Genomic DNA, 20,874 nt, shown 5'->3' with positions numbered 1-20,874 from the left:
AAAGACACATAAAAGACTGGGATAAAGTATTTGCAAAACACATATTCAACAAAGTACTTGTATCCAGAATATATAAAAAACTTTCAAACTCAATAATGAGAAATCAAATAATCTAATATTTTTTAAATTGGCAACTATTTGAACAGACAATTTGCCAAAAGGTGAATGGCACATAAGTCCATAAAAAGAATCTCAGCACTATCAGTTGTTAGTGAAATAGAAATTAAAACCACAAGATACCACTAGATGCCCACCAGAATGGCTAAAATTTAAAAATTGACAATGCTAAGTACTGACAAAGATACAGAGTAACTGGAATAGTCAAACATTGCTAGTGGAAATGCAAAATAGTACTGCTTCTTTGGAAAACTGGCAGTTTTTTTTTAAATAAAGTTAAACATATACTTTCAGATTGTGGTACATGCGTACAATCGAACACTACTCAGCAATAAATAGCAACAAACTACTGATACAGGCAACCATCTGGAGGAATTTCAAAAGCATTACACTAAGTGAAAGAAGCCAAACTCAAAAGGCTCCATATTGCATGATTCTGTTTAGATGATATTTCAGAAAAGGGAAGGACAGGGGAGAGAACAGATCAGTTGTTCTGAGCTGAGTGTGGAGGGTGGGTAGCGGCTGAGGGGCACAGGGATTATTTTGAGAGGCATGGAAATATTCTCTATCTTGATTATGGAGGTGGTTACACAGCTGTATGAGTTTGTCAAAGCTCAGGGAACTTCGTAACCTTGGGTTACACTAAAAAGAATGATTTTTATTGTATGTAAATTTACCTCATTAAAAAAATTAAACTTAAAAAAAACCAGTCAAGTCTATGTAGTAAAACAGAATATCCTGTGGGACAGAAAAATTCATGCTCACTAATAAGTGCTCATACACTTGACAGAGTTAACAGCGCCTTCAACTGCATGCTTGTTTGATGACTGCCTTGAAATGTTTTTGTTCTAACCCAAACAAAAATGAATATGTTGAACTGATTCCTCAAAAAGGGGAAAGAAAATACGGCTCTGACAGAAGGTTCTGGAATTAAAGTCAGTGGTTTCTGACCTGGACATAAGTGAGTCAAATACTTAGAACAAATTTATGATACGTTAAGCATGGAAGCTGGAGCTTGATCAGAATGCAGAGGGACACATTACACACAATGCCAAGTACAGGATGAATGTTTACTGGAATACTGACTTCTCTCTGATACTAAAAGGCTACATTTATTCAAGCCGTGTTGACAAGGTAGTGCGTGCTGACAAGGTAGTGTGGTTTGTTGTTCATGACACCGTGAAACACTGAAAGCTTAGGTTAAATGCTAACTATGAAAGGTAAGAATAGTATCAGCCATCACATATTAAGCCACTTCTCTTCAGTTTTTAAAGTGCTTTGAGTACCAGGATTTTAAAACACTTTGGCAAGTAGCCTTAGGACGAGTTATAATTACAAAGAAACCTTTCAGTTTTTAACTTGAAGCAGCTACTCAGAATCAAAATGAGAGATTACTTAGGTGATTACATAATCCTTAGTATCCATGAAGACCACTGTTTATTAGGCCCTAGTTTCAGAGAACTATGTGTTTTTAGTGTTTTCTGTCCTGATCCCAAATATAAAAATGTCCACATCCCAACCCAGGGCTACAAGCAGTTCCTAAGCCTTTGCTCCATTATGTGTTATTTCAAAGCCACAAAGACAAACATTTGCTTAATTTTATTTTAAATAAAGCACTGACCATGCCTCCTCATTAAAAGAAAAAATAGTAAAAGATTAAAGGAAAGGAGGGACTTCCCTGGTGGCGCAGCGGCTAAGACTCCGTGCTCCCAATGCAGGGGGCCCAGGTTCTATCCCTGGTGAGGGAACTAGATCTAATATGCATGACGCAACTAAGAGTTTGCAAGCCACTAAGGAGCCCACCTGGTACAACCAAATAAATAAATATTTTTTTAAAAAAGATTAAAGAAAAGGAAACTATTTAATGAAAGTAGATTTATTTATTTACTTATTTAATTTTTGGCTGTGTTGGGTCTTCGTTGCTGCCACGGGCTTTCTCTGGTTGTGGCGAGCAGGCACTACTCCTCGTTGCTTCTCACTGCAGTGGCTTCTCTTGTTGCGGAGCATGGGCTCTAGGCGTGCGGGCTTCAGTAGTTGTGGCACGTGGGCTCAGTAGTTGTGGCTTGCGGGCTCTAGAGCACAGGCTCAGTAGTTGTGGCGCACGGGCTTAGTTGATCCAGGCAAGTGGGATCTTCCCAGACCAGGGCTCGAACCCATGTCCCCTGCACTGGTAGGCAGATTCTTAACCACTGCCCCACCAGGGAAGTCCCGAAAGTAGATTTTTAAAAGAAAGCTAGGTCATTAAAAATACTAAACTTCAAATGTCTTATAAATCATGATTTAATATCTGGAAAATAAGTTTCAAGGTATATATTATACCTCAACATTTCCCAAGAGAATCCTTACATTCCCTTGATTAGTAGTTATATACTGCTGACCTTAGCATCATACATTATTACCAAAGCAAGTGAAAAAAAATTATATATGTATTGTATGTTTAACTCTAGAATCGTCTGTGGCCAGAGTGTTTCCTGACCTCTGCCAATTCCTGGCTGAAAGGACCCAGTGAACCCACTGGCCCTGTCATGTATCCCCCTTCTCCCACCCCCAACATCACTACACACACACACACACACACACAGACACACACACACACACATCTATATATATATTCATATACATGTAAGATTCATATACATATAGATTCACACATATATTATCAATATATAGTGGAACATTATTGTCATAATAAAGAAGGAAATCCTGCCATTTGCAACATTATGGATGGACCTAAGGGGGCAGTATGCTAAATGAAATAAGTCAGAAAAAGACAAATACTTTATGATCTCACTTATATGTGGAATCTAAAAAAAACCAAATTCATAGGAAAAGAGATCAGAACTGTGGTTCCCAGAGGCAGAGGGTGCGGAGGGGGGAAGTGAGTGAAGGTGGTCATAAGGTACAAACTTCCATTTATAAGATAACAAGCACTAAGGATGTAACGTGCAACATGATGACTGTAGTTTACAATGCGGGGTGGTATATTTGAAAGTTGCTAAGGAAGTGAATCCTAAAAATTCTTATCATAAGGGAAAACATTTTTTTGGTAACTATATGAGGTAATGGATGTATACTTATTGTGGTAATCATCTCACAATACGTATGTATGTCAAGTCATTATACTGTATCCCTTAAACTTAAATAATGTCGTATGTCAACAAAACTGGAAGGAAAATAAATAAATACCTCAGAATTAAACGTAAAGCCGTGTGGTCCCCCCTGAAAGCCCAGTCCTGCCATTGCAAATGGGGTTCCCCTCCGACCTGGGCCACTCTGGTCAAGTGCAGCCTGGGCCAAGTTTCTGAAGTCCTCAGACCTACTTTCAGGGCAGCACAGACTGGAAGCAGGCTTTTCCACTCACTGGCCAGTGAGCCCTGCCTGGTGGTCACAAGCGCTAAAACCAGAGATAAGCTCCTTTGTGTTTACCCGAGGAAGACACTTCTTCTATCTACTTAAATGGATGCTTTCTCATTTGAGAAACAAAGTGAAAGATAAGATATGGGTTTAAACATGCTTGCCAATCAAACAGAATATTAGATCAAAAATACATCTAAATCAGGATACTTGAGAATTCTGATCTAAATTCTGGTGTTAAGACGTAAGCTTATGAAAGCATCCTTTGAAGGTTGGCTCAACAACAGTTGTCACTGAAGCCCCACTGATCTAGACCTGATTTCACACTGAATTCTTTATCATTTCTCTTTTTCAGGGACAATCAAGATTCTCAGAGCACTAACTCAATTTGACTTTTACATCAGTCATTAGCACATTGCTGAAATAAACCTTGAAAGTTACAACTTTCCAAATCCAGTCTTCCTTAAAACACTTAATTTGGATAGGTCTAAAAATTAACCAGGGGACTTCTACTTCCAAGAAGATGAAGTAAACATACTTCTTCCTATTCTTTCCACTAAGTACAACTAAAAACCTGGTTTATATAGCAAACATAAAAAGACTGAAGGTGGAAAGAAGGCAGAGCAGCGAGGGACCTGAGACCTGAACTGACAGTGGTGACCCCCGGGGTTTTCTTTTACCTCAGATAACCCAGACTTAGAGCTGAAGGAGCTGGATATGGGCAAACATCAACAGTTGCAGACAAAGTCCTCTCAAAGGCCTATTCTTTGTAACCAAAGGATCAGAAAAGGGACAGTCTAGTAAGACAGAAAGCTTTCAGATAATAACTGCTCTACTGCAGCGAATAACACACACACACACACACACACACACACACTGTGGCCCCAACCCCACCTATATTAGCAAAATCCAATGCGTATGTAGAATTCCACCCCCACCAGTGTGTAAGGAAGCACCCCACCACCCTGCTGGGGCAGTGTTTGAGAAAACCACGTAGGCAGAAGAGACCTTCATCCCTGACAGCTGGTACTGAGTCCCTTCCACTCCCAGTGGTGTCAGTGGAGACCATGTGGCCAGATTGGACTTCTATCCCTACCCAGCAGTAATGAAATGCTCCTTCCCTACCTACAGGGGTGGAGTCAGAAGAGGGACAGGAAGATTCAGGGCTTTCACCATCACCCAGTGGTAGTGAGACCACTCCCACTGCAGTTCAGCAGAGACCATGTGGGAGCTGAAACTCCCTCCCCTGCCCAGCAGATTTGCCAAAAGAGGACAAGTGGAGATCTTGGACTTCTACCTCAATCTGGCAATAAGGAGGCAGTGTTCCCCCTTCCCTGCTAGAGCAGTGCCAGAGAAAACCAACTAAAACAGAAGGTTGAACTAAGACCCAGAGTCTCATACAACATGAAAATGTCCAGGTTTCAACTGTAATTCACTTGTTACACCAAGAGCCAGAAGATCTCAAACTGAATGAAAAAAAGACAGTCAATCGATGCCAACACCAAGAAGACAGAGATGTAACACTCACCTGACAAAGATTTTCAAGCAGCTACAATAAAAATCAATTAGGAACACACTTAAAATAAATGAAAATAGAAAGCCTCAGCAAAGAAATAGAAGGTCTTAGTAAAGAAATACAAGACATAAAGAAAAACTGAATGGAAAATTTTAAACAAAAAAAAATACAAAAGTTGAAATAAAAAACTCGTGTATGGGCTCAATAGCAGAATGGAGGGGACTAAGAACAAATCAATGAACTTGAAGATAGACCAACAGAAATTACCCAATCTGAATCAACAGGGAGAAAAGGTTAAAAAAAAAAAAAAGAATAGTATTGATAAACCTGTGGGACTATAACAAAGGATCTAATATTTGTGTCATCAGAGTCCCAGAACAAGAGGAGAAAAGGGCAGTGCTGAAAAAGCACTTCAGGAAATACTGGCTGAAAACTTCGCAGATTTGGTGAGAGACAACATACAAATTCAAGAAGTTGAGCGAATCCCCAATAGGATAAACCTGAAGAAATCCATGCCAAGAAATAACATAACTAAACTTTTGAAAACTAAGGTTGATACAAATACTTTGGAAGACACTTTGACAGTTTCTTACAAAACAAAAAATATTCTCACCATATAGTACAGCAATAGCGCTCCTTGGTATTTACCCAAATGAGGTGAAAATGTGTGGGGTCAGCATTATGTGGGAACTCTATACTTTGTGCTCAATTTTGCTGTGAACCTAAAACTGTTCTAAAAAATAAAGCCTATTTTTTTTTGTTTTGTTTTTGTTTTGGGGTTTTTTTTTGCAGTACACGGGACTCTCACTGTTGTGGCCTCTCCCGTTGTGGAGCACAGGCTCCGGACGCACAGGCTCACCGGCCATGGCTCACAGGGCCAGCCGCTCCGCAGCATGTGGGATCTTCCCTGACCGGGCAAGAACCCGTGTCCCCTGCATCGGCAGGCGGACTCTCAACCACTGCGCCACCAGGGAAGCCCAATAAAGCCTACTTTAAAAAATTACATGGAACTGAATGAAGATGAAAATATAATAAATCAAAATTTGTGGGATATTGCAAAAGTAGTGCTCAGAGAAAACTATGTAGCACTAAATGCATACATTAGGAAAAAAGAAAAGTCTCAACCAATAATCTAAGTTCCCCTCCAAGAACCTAGAAAAAGGGCAAAATAAACCCAAATCAAGCAGAAGGAAAGAAATAATAAAGAAAAGAACAGAGACATTCACGGAAAGATAGACAAGATGAAAAGGCAGAGGGCTATATACCAGATGAAGGAACAAGATAAAACCCCAGAAAAAGAACTAAATGAAACGGAGATAGGCAATCTTCCAGAAAAACAATTCAGAATAATGATAGTAAAGATGATCCAGGACCTCGGAAAAAGAGTGGAGGCAAAGATCAGGAAGATGCAAGAAATGTTTAACATAGACCTAGAAGGATTAAAGAACAAACAAACAGATGAGCAATACAATAACTGAAATGAAAACTACACTAGAAGGAATCAATAGCAGAATAACTGAGGCAGAAGAATGGATAAGCGACTTGGAAGACAGAATGGTGGAATTCACTGCTGTGGAACAGAATAAAGAAAAAAGAATGAAAAGAAATGAAGACAGCCTAAGAGACCTCTGGGACAACATTAAATGCAACAACATTCGCATTATAGGGGTCCCAGAAGGAGAAGAGAGAGAGAAAGGATTTGAGAAAATATTTGAAGAGATTATAGTCGAAAACTTCCCTAACATGGGAAAGGAAATAGCCACCCAAGTCCAGGAAGCACAGAGAGTCCCATACAGGATAAACCCAAGGAGAAACACGCCAAGACACATAGTAAACAATTGGCAAAAATTAAAGACAAAGAAAAATTATTGAAAGCAGCAAGGGAAAAATGACAAATAACATACAAGGGAACTCCCATAAGGTTAACAGCTGATTTCTCAGCAGAAACTCTACAAGCCAGAAGGGGAGTAGGATGATATACTTAAAGTGATGAAAAGGAAGAACCTACAACCAAGATCACTCTACTGGCAAGGATCTCATTCAGATTCGATGGGCAAGCAAAAGATAAGAGAATTCAGCACCACCAAACCAGCTCTACAACAAATGCTAAAGGAACTTCTCTAAGTGGGAAATACAAGAGAAGAAAAGGACCTACAAAAACAAACGCAAAACAATTAAGAAAATGGTAATAGGAACATACATATCGATAATTACCTTAAATGTGAATGGATTAAATGCTCCAACCAAAAGACACAGGCTCACTGAATGGATACAAAAACAAGACCCATATATATGCCATCTACAAGAGACCCACTTCAGACCCAGAGACACATTCAGAGTGAAAGTGAGGGGATGGAAAAAGATATTCCATGCAAATGGAAATGAAAAGAAAGCTGGAGGAACAATACTCAAATCAGATAAAATAGACTTTAAAATAAAGAATGTTACAAGAGACAAGGAAGGACACTGCGTAATGATCAAGGGATCAATCTAAGAAGAAGATATAACAATTACAGATATATATGTACCAAACATAGGAGCACCTCTATACATAAGGCAACTGCTAACAGCTATAAAAGAGAAAATCAACAGTAACACAATAACAGTGGGGGACTTTAACACCTCACTTACACCAATGAACAGATCGTCCAAACAGAAAATTGATAAGGAAACACAAGCTTTAAATGGCACAACAGACCAGATAGATTTAATTGATATTTATAGGACATTCCATCCAAAAACAGCAGATTACACTTTCTTCTCAAGTGCGCACAGATCATTCTCCAGGATAGATCACATCTTGGGTCACAAATCAAGCCTCAGTAAATTTAAGAAAACTGAGATCATATCAAGCATCTTTTCTGACCACAACGCTATGAGATTAGAAATCAGTTACAGGGGAAAAAAACGTATAAAACACAAACACATGGAGGCTAAACAATATGTTACTAAATAACCAAGAAATCACTGAAGAAATCAAAGGGGAAATCAAAAAATACCTAGAGACAAATGACAATGAAAACACGAAGAACCAAAACCTATGGGATGCAGCAAAAGCAGTTCTAAGAGGGAAGTTTATAGCTACACAAGCCTATCTCAAGAAACAAGAAACATCTCAAATAAACTATCTAACCTTACACCTAAAGGAACTAGAGAAAGAAAAACAAACAAAACCCAAAGTTAGCAAAAGGAAAGAAATCATAAAGATCAGAGCAGAAATAAATGAAATAGAAACAAAGAAAACAATAGCAAAGATCAATAAAACTTAAATCTGCTTCTTTGAGAAAATAAAAATGATAAACCATTAGCCAGACTCATCAAGAAAATGAGGGAGAGGACTCAAATCAATAAAATTAGAAATGAAAAAGGAGGAGTTACAACAGACACCGCAGAAATACAAAGCATCCTAAGAGACTACTACAAGCAACTCTATGCCTAAAAAATGGACAACCTGGAAGAAATGGACAAATTCTTAGAAAGGTATAACCTTCCAAGACTGAACCAGGAAGAAATAGAAAATATGAACAGATCAATCACAAGTAATGAAATTGAAACTGTGATTAAAAATCTTCCAACAAACAAAAGTCCAGGACCAGATGGCTTCACTAGTGAATTCTATCAAACATTTAGAGAAGAGCTAACACCCATCCTTCTCAAACTCTTCCAAAAAATTGCGGAGGAAGGAACACTCCCAAACTCATTCTATGAGGCCACCATCACCCTGATACTAAAACCAGACAAAGATACTACAAAAAAAGAAAATTACAGACCAATTTCACTGATGAATATAGATGCAAAAATCCTCAAGAAAATACTAGCAAACAGAATCCAAAAACACATTAAAAGGATCATACACCATGATCAAGTGGGATTTATCCCAGGGATGCAAGAATTCTTCAATATATGCAAATCAATCTATGTGATACACCATATTAACAAATTGAAGAATAAAAACCATAAGATCATCTCAATAGATGCAGAAAAGGCTTTTGACAAAATTCAACACCCATTTATGATAAAAACTCTCCAGAAAATGGGCATAGAGGGAACCTACCTCAGCATAATAAAGGCTATATACGACAAACCCACAGCAACTAAAAGCATTTCCTCTAAGATCAGGAACAAGACAAGGATGTCCACTCTCGCCACTATTATTCAACATAGTTTTGGAAGTCCTAGCAACGGCAGTCAGAGAAGAAAAAGAAATAAAAGGAATACAAATTGGAAAAGAAGAAGTAAAAGTGTCACTGTTTGCAGATGACATGATACTACACATAGAGAATGCTAAAGATGCCACCAGAAAACTACTAGAGCTAATCAATGAATTTGGTAAAGTTGCAGGATACAAAATTAATGCACAGAAATCTCTTGCATTCCTATACACTAATGATGAAAATTCTCAAAGAGAAATTAAGGAAACACTCCCACTTACCATTGCAACAAAAAGAATAAAATACCTAGGAACAGACCTACCTTGGGAGACAAAAGACCTGTATGCAGAAAACTATAAGACACTGATGAAAGAAATTAAAGATGACACCAACAGGTGGAGAGATATACCATGTTCTTGGATTGGAAGAATCAATGTTGTGAAAATGACTATACTACCCAAAGCAGTCTACAGATTCAATGCAATCCCTATCAAATTACCAATGGCATTTTTTACGGAACTAGAACAAAAAAATCTTAAAATATGTATGGAGACACAAAAGATCCCGAATAGCCAAAGCAGTGTTGAGGGAAAAAAAACGGAGCTGGAGGAATCAGACTCCCTGACTTCAGACTATACCATAAAGCTACAGTAATCAAGACAATATGGTACTGGCACAAAAACAGAAACATAGATTGATCAATGAAACAAGATAGAAAGCCCAGAGATAAACCCACACACCTATGGTCAACTACTCTATGGCAAAGGAGGCAAGGATATACAATGGAGAAAAGACAGCCTCTTCAATAAGTGGTGCTGGGAAAACTGGACAGCTACATGTAAAAGAATGAAATTAGAACACTCCCTAACACCATACACAAAAATAAACTCAAAATGGATTCAAGACCTAAATGTAAGACTGCACACTATAAAACTCTTAGAGGAAAACACAGGAAGAACACTCTTTGACATAAATCACAGCAACATCTTTTTTGATTCACCTCCTAAAGTAATGGAAATAAAAACAAAAATAAACAAATGGGACCTAATGAAACTTCAAAGTTTTTGCACAGCAAAGGAAACCATAAACAAGACGAAAAGACAATACTCAGAATGGGAGAAAATATTTGCAAATGAATCAACGGACAAAGGACTAATCTCCAAAATATATAAACAGCTCATGCGGCTCAATATTAAAAAAACAAAAAACCCAATTCAAAAATGGGCAGAAGACCTAAATAGACATTTGTCCAAAGAAGATATACAGATGGCCAAGAAACACATGAAAAGCTGCTCAACATCACTAATTATTAGAGAAATGCAAATCAAAACTACAATGAGGTATCACCTCACACCAGTTAGAATGGGAATCATCAGAAAATCTATAAACAACAAAATGCTGGAGAGTGTGTGGAGAAAAGGGAGCCCTCTTGCACTGTTGGTGGGAATATAAATTGATACCACCACTATGGAGAATAGTATGGAGGTTCTTTAAAGAACTAAAAATAGAATTACCATATGACCCAGCAATCCCACTACTGGGCATATAGCCAGAGAAAACCATAATTCAAAAAGAAACATGCACCCCAATGTTTATTGCAGCCCTATTTACAATAGCCAGGACATGGAAGCAACTAAATGCCCATCAACAGACGAATAGATAAAGAAGATGTGGTACACATATACAATGGAATATACTCAGCCATAAAAGGGAACGAAATTGGGTCATTTGTAGAGATGTGCATGGATCTAGAGGCTGTCATACAGAGTGAAGTAAGTCAGAAAGAGAAAAACAAATATCGTATATTAATGCATATATGTGGAACCTAGAAAAATGGTACAGATGAACCAGTTTGCAGGGCAGAAATTGAGACACAGATGTAGGGAACAAACATATGGACACCAAGTTGGGAAAGCGGTGGGGGGTGGGGGGGGTGAACTGGGAGGTTGGGATTGACATGTATACACTGATGTGTATAAAATTTATGACTAATAAGAACCTGCTGTATAAAAAAATAAAATTAAATTAAAAAAATTTTTTTAAAAGAAAAGAACAGATATCAATTAAGTTGAAAACATAAAGCAGTAGAGAAAAATGAATGAAACACAAAGTTGGTTCTTTCTAAAGATCAAGAAAATTGAGAAACCTCTATCAAGCCTGACCAAAAAATAACATGGAAGACACAAATTACCAATACTACGAATGGAACAGGGGATATGAGAAACAGCGGCTATCACTTCAGACCCTGCAAGCTTCAAACAGGTAACAAGGGAATAATAGTATGAACAACTCTACACACAAATTTGACAACTTTGATGAAATGGATTAAATCTCTAAAAACAAAAATGACACAACTTACCCAGTATGAAAGAGATAATTTGAATAGCTCTGTAACTATTAAAGAAATTGAATTTGTAATTTAAAAACCCCCCTCAAAAGAAATCTCCAGGCATAGATGATTTCACTGAAGAATGAACACCAGTGCTACACAATCTCTTCCAGAAAAGAGAAGAGAGAATACTTCCCAATTTATTTTACAAAGCTGATACCAAACCAGATAAAGACCATGCCAAAAAGGAAAACTATAGACCAATATCACTCGTGAATACAGATGTAAAAATCCTCAAATATTAGCAACAGAAATATTGCTAATATTAGCAATATGAGCAATTAGAATTCACTAATATAGCGCTTCCCTGGTGCCGCAGTAGTTGAGAGTCCGCCTGCCGATGCAGGGGACACGGGTTCGTGCCCTGGTCCGGGAGGATCCCACATGTCGCGGAGTGGCTGGGCCCGTGAGCCATGGCTGGGCCCGTGAGCCATGGCCGCTGAGCCTGCGCGTCCGGAGCCTGTGCTCCGCGACAGGAGGGGCCACAGCAGTGAGGGGCCCGCGTACCGCAAAAAAAAAAAAAACCAAAAAAACCAAAACAAAAAAAAAGAATTCACTAATATATAAAAAGAACTATATATACAACCATGAGGTTTTTTCTAGGCATGCAAGCGGTTTGATATGTCAAAATTCATCAGTGTAATCTATCATATTAACAGACTAAAAATGAAAACTCATATGATCATATCAACTGATGCAGAAAAAGCATATGACAAAATTCAACATCCATTTCTGAAACTCCCAGAAACACTGGGATACGGAGAACTTCCTCAACCTGATAAAGACATACAAAAAAACAACAGCTGACAATATACTTAATGGTAAAAGACTGAAATGGTTTCCCATGGGGAACAAGGCAAGGATGTACTTTCTCACAACTCTTATTCATCATACTTCTCTAAGTTCTCGTCAGTGCAATAAAGCAAGAAAAAGAAAAGCATACAAATCAGAAATGAATATAAGTGTTCTTATGTGATGACATGTTTGTCTATGTTAAAAGCCCCAAGAAGTATATAGAGCCTCTTATAACTAATAAGTGAGATGAGCAATCACAGGATACAAGGAAAACATACAAAACTCAATTGTATTCCTATACACTAGCACTGAACACATGAACACCAAAATTAAAAATATAATAACTTAAAAAAAGAGAAACACTGAGATGCATATCTAACAAAAACATTAATAGGACCTGTATGCTGAAAACTATTTAACCCTGATGAAAGAATCAAAGAATATCTAAATAAATGAAAAGACATACCGTGGTCATGAACTGGAAGACTCGAAGTAGTAAAGATGTCAATTCTCCCCAAATTGACACACAGGTTTAATTCAATTCCTACCAAATCTCAGCAAGTTTTTTTTAATAGATATAGACAAGATTATTGTAGAATATATATAGAAAGACAAAGGAACTAGAACAGCTAAAACAATTTTGAAAAAGAACAAAATTTGGAGGAATCAGGCTACCCTATCTCAAGACTTAACATATAGCTACAGTAATCAAGACTGTGATACAGGCAGAGGGATAGACACATAAATCAGTGGAACAAAATAAAAAACTCAGAAAGAGACCTACACAAATATGATGCACTGATTTTTGACAGAGACGGAAAAGAAGCGCAAAAGCAGAAGGAAAGCCTTTCCAACAAATGTGGCTAAAGTAATTCGACAGCCAGAGACAAAAAGTGAATCTAAGTCAATCACCTTATAAAAATTAAATCAGAATAGATAATGGTATTAGATGTAAAACTATAAAACTTTTAGGAAAAGCATATGAGAAAATCTTTGGGATCTAGTGCTAGATAAAGAGTTCTTAGAGTTGACCTCAAAAGCACAATCAATAGAAGGAAAAACTGATATATTGTACCTTTTCAACATTTAAAACTTTTGTTCTGCAAAAGTCTGTGTTAGGATGAAAATACAAGCTAAAGATAAGGAGAAAATATTTGCAAACCACATATCTGACAAAAGACTAATACCTAGAATATGAAAAGAATTCTCAAAACTCAACAGTAAAAAAAAATCCAGTTAGAGCACAGACTAAAGACACGAAGGGACATCCCATCAGAGAAAATATACAGAAGGAAAAGAGCACATGAAAAGACGTTCAACATCATTAGCCATCAGGGAAATGTAAATAAAACCACAATGAGATACTACTACATGCTTATCAGAATGGCTAATATAAAAAAGTGACATCAAATGCTGGTGAGGATGTGGTTCTCCACATTGGATCATTCACACATTGTTGGTGAGACTGTAAACTGATACATTTAATCTGGAAAACAGTTTGGCAGTTTCTTTAAAAAGTAAATATGCAACTACCATATGACCCAGCAATTGCGTGCCTGGGTATTTATCCTGGAGAAACGAAGACTTATGTCTACCCAAAAACCTGTCCATTAATGTTTAAAGCAGCTTTATTTGTAATAGCCCAAACCCAGAAACGATCAGATGTTCTTCAAAGAGTAAATGGTTAAACAAACTGTAGTATATCCATGTCATGGAAAACTACTCAGCAATAAAGAAGAAGAAAATATTGATACAAGCAACAACCTAGCTGAAAATCCAGAGAATTATGCTGAATGAAAAAAGTCAATTCCAAAAGAGCACATATTGTTTGACTCCATTTATATACATTTATATATTTTATTTATTTTTTAAAATTTTATTTATTTTTGGCTGCATTGGGTTTTCATTGCTGCACGCGGGCTTTCTCTAGTTGCGTCGAGCGGGGGCTACTCTTCCTTGAGGTGCGTGGACTTCTCATTGCGGTGGCTTCTCTTGTTGTGGAGCATGGGCTGTAGGCGCACGGGCTTCAGTAGTTGTGGCCCACAAGCTCGGTAGTTGTGGCTCGCAGGCTCTAGAGCACAGGCTCAGTAGTTGTGGCGCATGGGCTTAGCTGCTCTGCAGCATGTGGGATCTTCCCGGGCCAGGGCTCGAACCTGTGTCCCCTGCATTGGCAGGCGGATTCTTAACCACTGCGCCACCTGGGAAGCCCCTATACATTTATATAAAGTGAGAAAATTTCAGAAATGAAGAACAGACTAGTGGTTGCCAATGGGCTGAGAAGGGGTGAGGATGGGAGGGAAGTAGGTGTGGTTATACAATGGCCCCATGAGGGATCTTCCAGGTGATAGAATTTTTCTGTATCCTGACTACACCAATGATTTTGTACTAAGGTTTTGCAAGATGCTAATATGGGCAGGAACCAGGTGGCAGGGTGGGGCAGGGGGAGGTCAGGAGATCTCTGTGTGATTTCTTTTTTTTTTTTTTTTTTTTTTTTTGCAGTACGCGGGCCTCTCACTGTTGTGGCCTCTCCCGTTGTGGAGCGTAGGCTCCGGACACAAAGGCTCAGCGACCATGGCTCACGGGCCCAGCCGCTCCGCGGCATGTGGGATCTTCCCAGAGCGGGGCATGAACCCATGTCCCATGCAATAGCAGGCAGACTCCCAACCACTGCGCCACCAGGGAAGCCCTCTGTGTGATTTCTTACAACTGCATGTAAATGCACAGTTATCTCCAAATAAAAAGTTTATTATTAAAAAGCTAATCAAACTGAATCTACTTCAAATGTGTTCCAGCATCTGAAATAATTATTGCTTCCAAGAATCTTCTCCTTGCTATAATTTTGTTAGCAGCCCAAAGGTTAAAGGTTTCTGAGTTAAGCTTAAGTATTGCAAACATTTGGGGGAAATATACCTAGCATTTTAGGCCAAAATTCTGCCAAAACAAACTTGCCTGGAGAAATCCCATCAAGCGACATGTATTAGCTTACAGAAATTTCTTTTCTTTTTTTTTAGTTAAAAAAATTCTTCCAGGGGCTTCCCTGGTGGCGCAGTGGTTGAGAGTCTGCCTGCCCATGCAGGGGACACGGGTTCGTGCCCCAGTTCGGGAAGATCCCACATGCCGCGGAGCGGCTGGACCCGTGAGCCATGGCCGCTGAGCCTGCACGTCCGGAGCCTGTGCTCCGCAACGGGAGAGGCCACAACAGTGAGAGGCCCACGTACAGAAAAAAAAAAAAAAAAAAAAAAAAAAATTCTGTAAAGCACAAGTACATTTTCATTAATATTTAAACAAAAAGGCAAAGTTCCCTCGCTTCCCATCCCCATCTTTTCCCCAGGGAAGTATTGTCTGTTTGAAGTATTTCCTTCAGATTTTTTGTGCATTTCTAGACATATGTACAGTTTTATGTGTGTGTCTGATTTTTTTTTTAAATAGAGACAGTATCACAATGTTTATACTGTTCTTCAAATTGATTTTCCCCCCTGCTTCAAAATGTCTTGGAAATTTGCACATCGGTATGTTTAGATCTATGTTTACTCATTCTTTTCAAGTACCTTGCAGTATTCTATGGAATTGATGTACCACAGTCTAATCCTTTGACACTTAGGATGTTTCCAATTTTTGCTATTGCAAGCAATGTAGCCATTGGTGAAAATCCTTGTGCTGTTTCTTGGACCACATATGAGGCTATTTCTCTAGGAGAGAAATCCAGAAGTAGACCGGGGCTTTGCAGGTGTGGCCAAAATTGTTGACTGGCTGAACCAACACCTGTTCCCACCTATTGCCAATCATCTTCTCCTCTCCCACCTCCAAAACAAAGGCTCGACTGACTACATGACCAATTCTGGCCAATTACACATCAGCAAAAGTTTGCTGGGCCGTCCCTAGGAGTGTTTCTGCTTTCTGAGTAAAAAGGGCTGGACATGACTGGCACTGTCCCTTTTTCCTGCCCTGAAGGTGGCTGTGGTGTTTGGAGGGGTGGCAGCCATGTTACAACATGTAGGGAAGTCAAGGGAATCACAGTGAGGTCAGCCCTGATACTAATGAGCTGCTGAACCAAAGCCAGCCGGCAGTTACCTCCAGACTGCTTGCTATGTGACAAGAATAAACTCCTATCAGGTTAGGTCTGGTTTTCTGTTACTTGCAGCCAAACGTGTTCCTAAATGAGCCAGTACTAAATTACTCTCTAAAAAGTCTGTATTGTATTCTCTCACAAAAGACTACAAAAGTATTCCTTTCCCCAAACTTTTGTTTACTTTGAATGTTGTCAGTCATTTAAATATTTAACCTAGCTGATGCATGAAAAAATTTCACAGGAAGTAAAGTGTCATTTCATACACTTACTGGACATTCAAATTTCCTCTTCTCTGATTTTTCTTGTTGATATCTCTTGACCACTTTTCTACTGCATTGTTTGACTTTTTCATATTGATTTGTAAGAATAAATTTCCAGATAGCAAAGCAGGCTGAGCTAAACTCAGGGAAAACTGTCTCTGCATCTTTATACCATCAGTCAAGTCAAACATGATTACAAAAAAAATCTTCGGTGACAGGCCACACCTCTGACAGGGAGAGCCATCTCTGAGTGGTGCACCACCACGAGGCAAAGTGTCAAAAAGTAATTCAACTCGTGCAAACTGCCCCCACGCCCGCCCAAGCCCATGCTTGGGCCCATTACTACTTTCTCTGCAAACCTAAACCTAAAGAAAGGTTTATGGGATAGTGACACACTGGTGAACCAGGCAGAGTCTTTAACATACCTCATCTCATTTAACCCCCAAATCAAACCCAAAAGGCAGTCATTATTATTCCTATTTTAAGAACAAATGATAACAGTAAACTTTTAAAACCAAGCATTTCTTTCCTATCACAAAAACTTACAACATTCCAGGCCCCATAATAAAAACCAAAAGGATTAAGTATTTACCTAAAACTCAAATGATATAAAATACACTGTGCCTGTTCTGTCTCCAATAAATTGGTTTTTTTATTACAGTCCTGAGATCTTAAGCTATATCTCATCTACTGTGTATACCAAATGGAAGGCACCTTATAAATACCATATTTTATTAAAAATTAAAATTGGCAATTAAAAAGAAATAAAAATAAAATACATTGTGCCTATCTAAATATATCAACATGCTTAAGCAAGAAACATTGCTAAACCTGTTTAGTGGTTTATGAATCTGAAGAAGCTATTCCAAAGCTTGGTTCTAAAGTTTATTGCCACACTATAGTTAACCAAAATTATTTCCAGCTTTTAAAGTGAGAAACTAAATTGAGTAGGATTTTAATGCTTCAACAAGAAGCACCTACTAGCTAGCCACCCCATCCCAGAGCAGCAGGTGAGGAATTCCTCTAATCAGTTACCAAAACCAACCTGACACTAGAAAACAAACAAAATAAACAGTTAAAGATAATAAAAGATTGTCATGGAGGGCAATGTAAACAAGTTGAATAGAACAAGCACCATCCTTGAGTATTTGTACATGGTTTGGATTTTGGATAACTGACTCCACTTTAGAAGCCTAGCATCTATATGAAAAGAGAAAGCTGGGTAAGTGCCTGCTCCTGGAACCAGGTGGGGAGCAGCAGGAAGGCTGAAGCCTCGACAAATATTTCCTTGCTTTCCACCACCCCTCTCCTCTCAAGAGCTGTGGATTCTCTCTGGCAAAGCATCACACAAAGCACTCAATCCACAGAGGGAGAGAAGCAGAGGCATCAAATCTCCTTGATGCCTCCAACCAAAACGTCCCTGAGGGGACATGCCCAGCCCAGAGCCAGCAGGCCAGGGCCCCAAGAACTAACAGCCCCAGCGGCAGGAAGGCCAGACCAACCAAGGTGCTGCCCACTTGGGCTCCAGAGAGACATGAAGATTCATCTGGAGCACCCTTTTGCAGAGTTTTTTATAGCCCATTTGTAAGGCACAGGAAAATGCCTGGGGGAGTCTGATTTCTAATTTTACGTAAAAGAAAACAAGTCCACAGACACACAATGTTTATGGTCTATGAAAGTGCAAATGGGTTGACAAATCCCCAATCTCAGGGTGCCTCTGGTGGTTTCTTGCATTTTCCTGGTGGGCTTGCTCAGCCGTTCCTGCTTGGGGAGAGGCAATGGGGTGTTCTCCCCACCCCCACGCCACTGCTCCGTAGGGCTGCACACCTCACCCGACTGGCACAAGAGTAATAACACATGGAAAGAAATCTGACTCTGTCAAAGTCAAAGGCCAGGCCTGGAGAGGGGAGGGGCGTGTCCTGGTGGGCTGCTCCTGACCTGGGTCCAGGTATTTGCCCGGCGCATAACAGGAAGCTTTAGTCACCAGAACAAAACAAGCCAGATTCCTTGGCCCTTCAAAACTGTCCAAGCCTCAGGCCAGCTCACTAAAGTGACAGTAAGCAGGGCACATGAGAGAGGGGGACAACAGGTCTCCAAGAGGGGCAGGGACACAAAGGAAAAGAGCAAAAAAGATAACAGAAGTGGGTGACGGGGCCAAAATGTGCTGAAATCAGACCAGGTGCTGCAGCACAGTGCCGACTCTCCGGGAAGGGATACACCTGGCCCCCAAGGGCTCCTCCAGTGCCCATGAGAGCTGGGCCCTAAAAGGACCCAGGGAGGACCAGGCCTTGCAGATGCGCCCAGCAGGCTGGTGTCACTGAGACGGCAGAGTCAAGGAGGGCGGATGGCTCAGCAATGCTCCCCCCGACCCCCTACCTCACTTGTGCAACCAACTAAACGCACGGCACACAGCCTCATTGTCGGGTGCGCACGCTGCACACACAGGCTCATGGTCAGGCACAGCACACACAGCCTTCTTGGGTGTGAGTGCACACAGACATACACCCTGCCAGTTGACGGACACAACATATTCAACTTGCCAGCTGGGTGCTGTAGGCACACAATCATCTGCACACACAAACTGTCAGGAGCGAACACATACAAACTCTCAGACTCAGGCTCTTTTGGGCATGCACACATACATTCCACAACCTCCTAGTCAGGTACACAGAAACCTCTACATAAGGTACACACCCGCACTCACAGCCTGTCAGGAAAACCCGAGCGCACCACCTCTGTTAGGTGCACACACACACACCTTTACCGTCTCTCAGTTGGTGTGTGCACACCCACAACATGCAAGTGCACACACACACATAAACCGATAGACACATACACACACTCCCAACGTGTCGGGTGCACGACACTCACAACTTCTCCGTTAAGTGCACACACACCCTTCCAACGTCTGTCTCCTGCACACACAGGGCACACACACTTCCAACCTGCCAGGAACACACACGCGCGCTCACAACTTCTCCGTCGGCGTGAGCGCACACACAAACTCCCGGCCGGCAGGGTCGGCCCCACATTGCCACCCCCCGGGAGAGGCGCACGCCCCCTCCCGCGCCCCGGGCTGCGCGGGCACACTCCCCCTCCCGCCGGCACCCGCACGCCGGCCTCCCTGCGGCACACCCCGCACCCACGCACCCCTCCCCCAGCCCGGGCCGGCGCCCGGCAGCCAACTCCGGCCGCGCGGGGAGTGCCCACGCCCCCGGCCCGCCGCGCCCGCGCCCCTCCTCACCTTTCTCGCCGGCGCCCGGGGCCCGGCCCTCGTCCTCCTTGGGGTTGGTCACCTGGGTGATGATGGCCGGGCCGTCCATGGGTGCGCGGCACGGCGGCAGCCCGCCGGCCCGGCCCCCCGGCAGCCAGGCGCACGGGCGCACGGCGCGGGGGGCGCGCGGGGCCGCGGGCCGGGGGGGGCGCTCGCCGCCGCCGCCGCCTGGGCGCGCCCGCCGCCCGGCCCCGCTCTCTGGGAGAGGCGGCCCGGGCCCGCGCCCCCGCTCCCGCCGCCGCCGCCGCCGCCGCCGCCGCTGGGCTGGAGCGGCCGCCGCCTCGTCACCATGAACCCCGGAGCCGCGCCCGGGAGAGCCGCGCACGGGGAGGCGGAGCGGGAGGCCGGGCGCCGCGGGAAGCGGGAGCGGGCGAGGGGGAAGGAGCGAGCCAGGAGCGAGGGCGGGCGGGCGGGAGAGAGGGAGGGAACGAGGGAGGGAACGAGGGAAAGCGGGAGGGCGGGCGGGTGGGTGTGTCCCGGCCCGAGGACCGGCCTCCACCGCCGCCGCCGCCGCCGCCGGCGCTGCCAGCCGGCCCCGGGGGGAGAGGGTTTCGGGGTGAGGCCGAGGCGGTGAGTGGAGGGCGGGCGGGGGTCTTGGGCAGACGAGTTGGGTGAGGGGCTTGGGGTGGAGGGGATTCCAGAGGGATCCTGGCGGTAGATAAGAGGGCCGGGGTGTGTGGGGGTGTCAGGGGTTCTGGGAAAATGAGTGGGGTGAGCGGCCTGGGGTGCGAGGGCCGTGAGGAGGAGTCCGGCAGATGAGTGGGCTAAGGGGCGTGGGGGGCTAGGCAGGGGCCCGCGGGGGTGCGGGTAGGGCTCGGAGGGGTGTTCGGAGTGGGATCCCGGGGGCCCGAGGAGGGATCGCATGGATGCGAGAGTGAGGAGTACCCTGGGAGGGATGTTTACCGGGAGGAGGCAGGAAGAGTAGGAGGCAGATGTGAGGGAAGGGGAG

At 42.2% G+C, this 20,874-nt stretch overlaps 1 protein-coding gene across 5 annotated transcripts in view; it reads right to left on the bottom strand.

Moving 5' to 3' along the window:
• The window catches only part of CTDSPL (CTD small phosphatase like), a 125,869-nt gene extending 105,550 nt beyond the window's left edge, over nucleotides 1–20,319 (bottom strand). For all 5 annotated transcript variants that reach the window (XR_013830267.1, XM_079934966.1, XM_079934963.1 and 2 more), the window contains exon 1: nucleotides 19,896–20,319. Coding sequence is in view for 4 of the 5 variants with exons in the window: in XM_079934966.1 (XP_079791092.1) it covers nucleotides 19,896–19,974 (79 nt within the window). In the remaining variant the exon portion in view is untranslated. The remainder of the gene's footprint in view (nucleotides 1–19,895) is intronic.
• Between the last annotated feature and the right edge of the window lie 555 nt (nucleotides 20,320–20,874).

This window comes from Stenella coeruleoalba (genome assembly GCF_951394435.1).
Source record: "Stenella coeruleoalba genome assembly, chromosome: 10".
NCBI lineage: Eukaryota > Metazoa > Chordata > Mammalia > Artiodactyla > Delphinidae > Stenella > Stenella coeruleoalba.
Note: the sequence above shows the minus strand (reverse complement) of the source record. Positions and strands in the feature narration are given on the sequence as shown.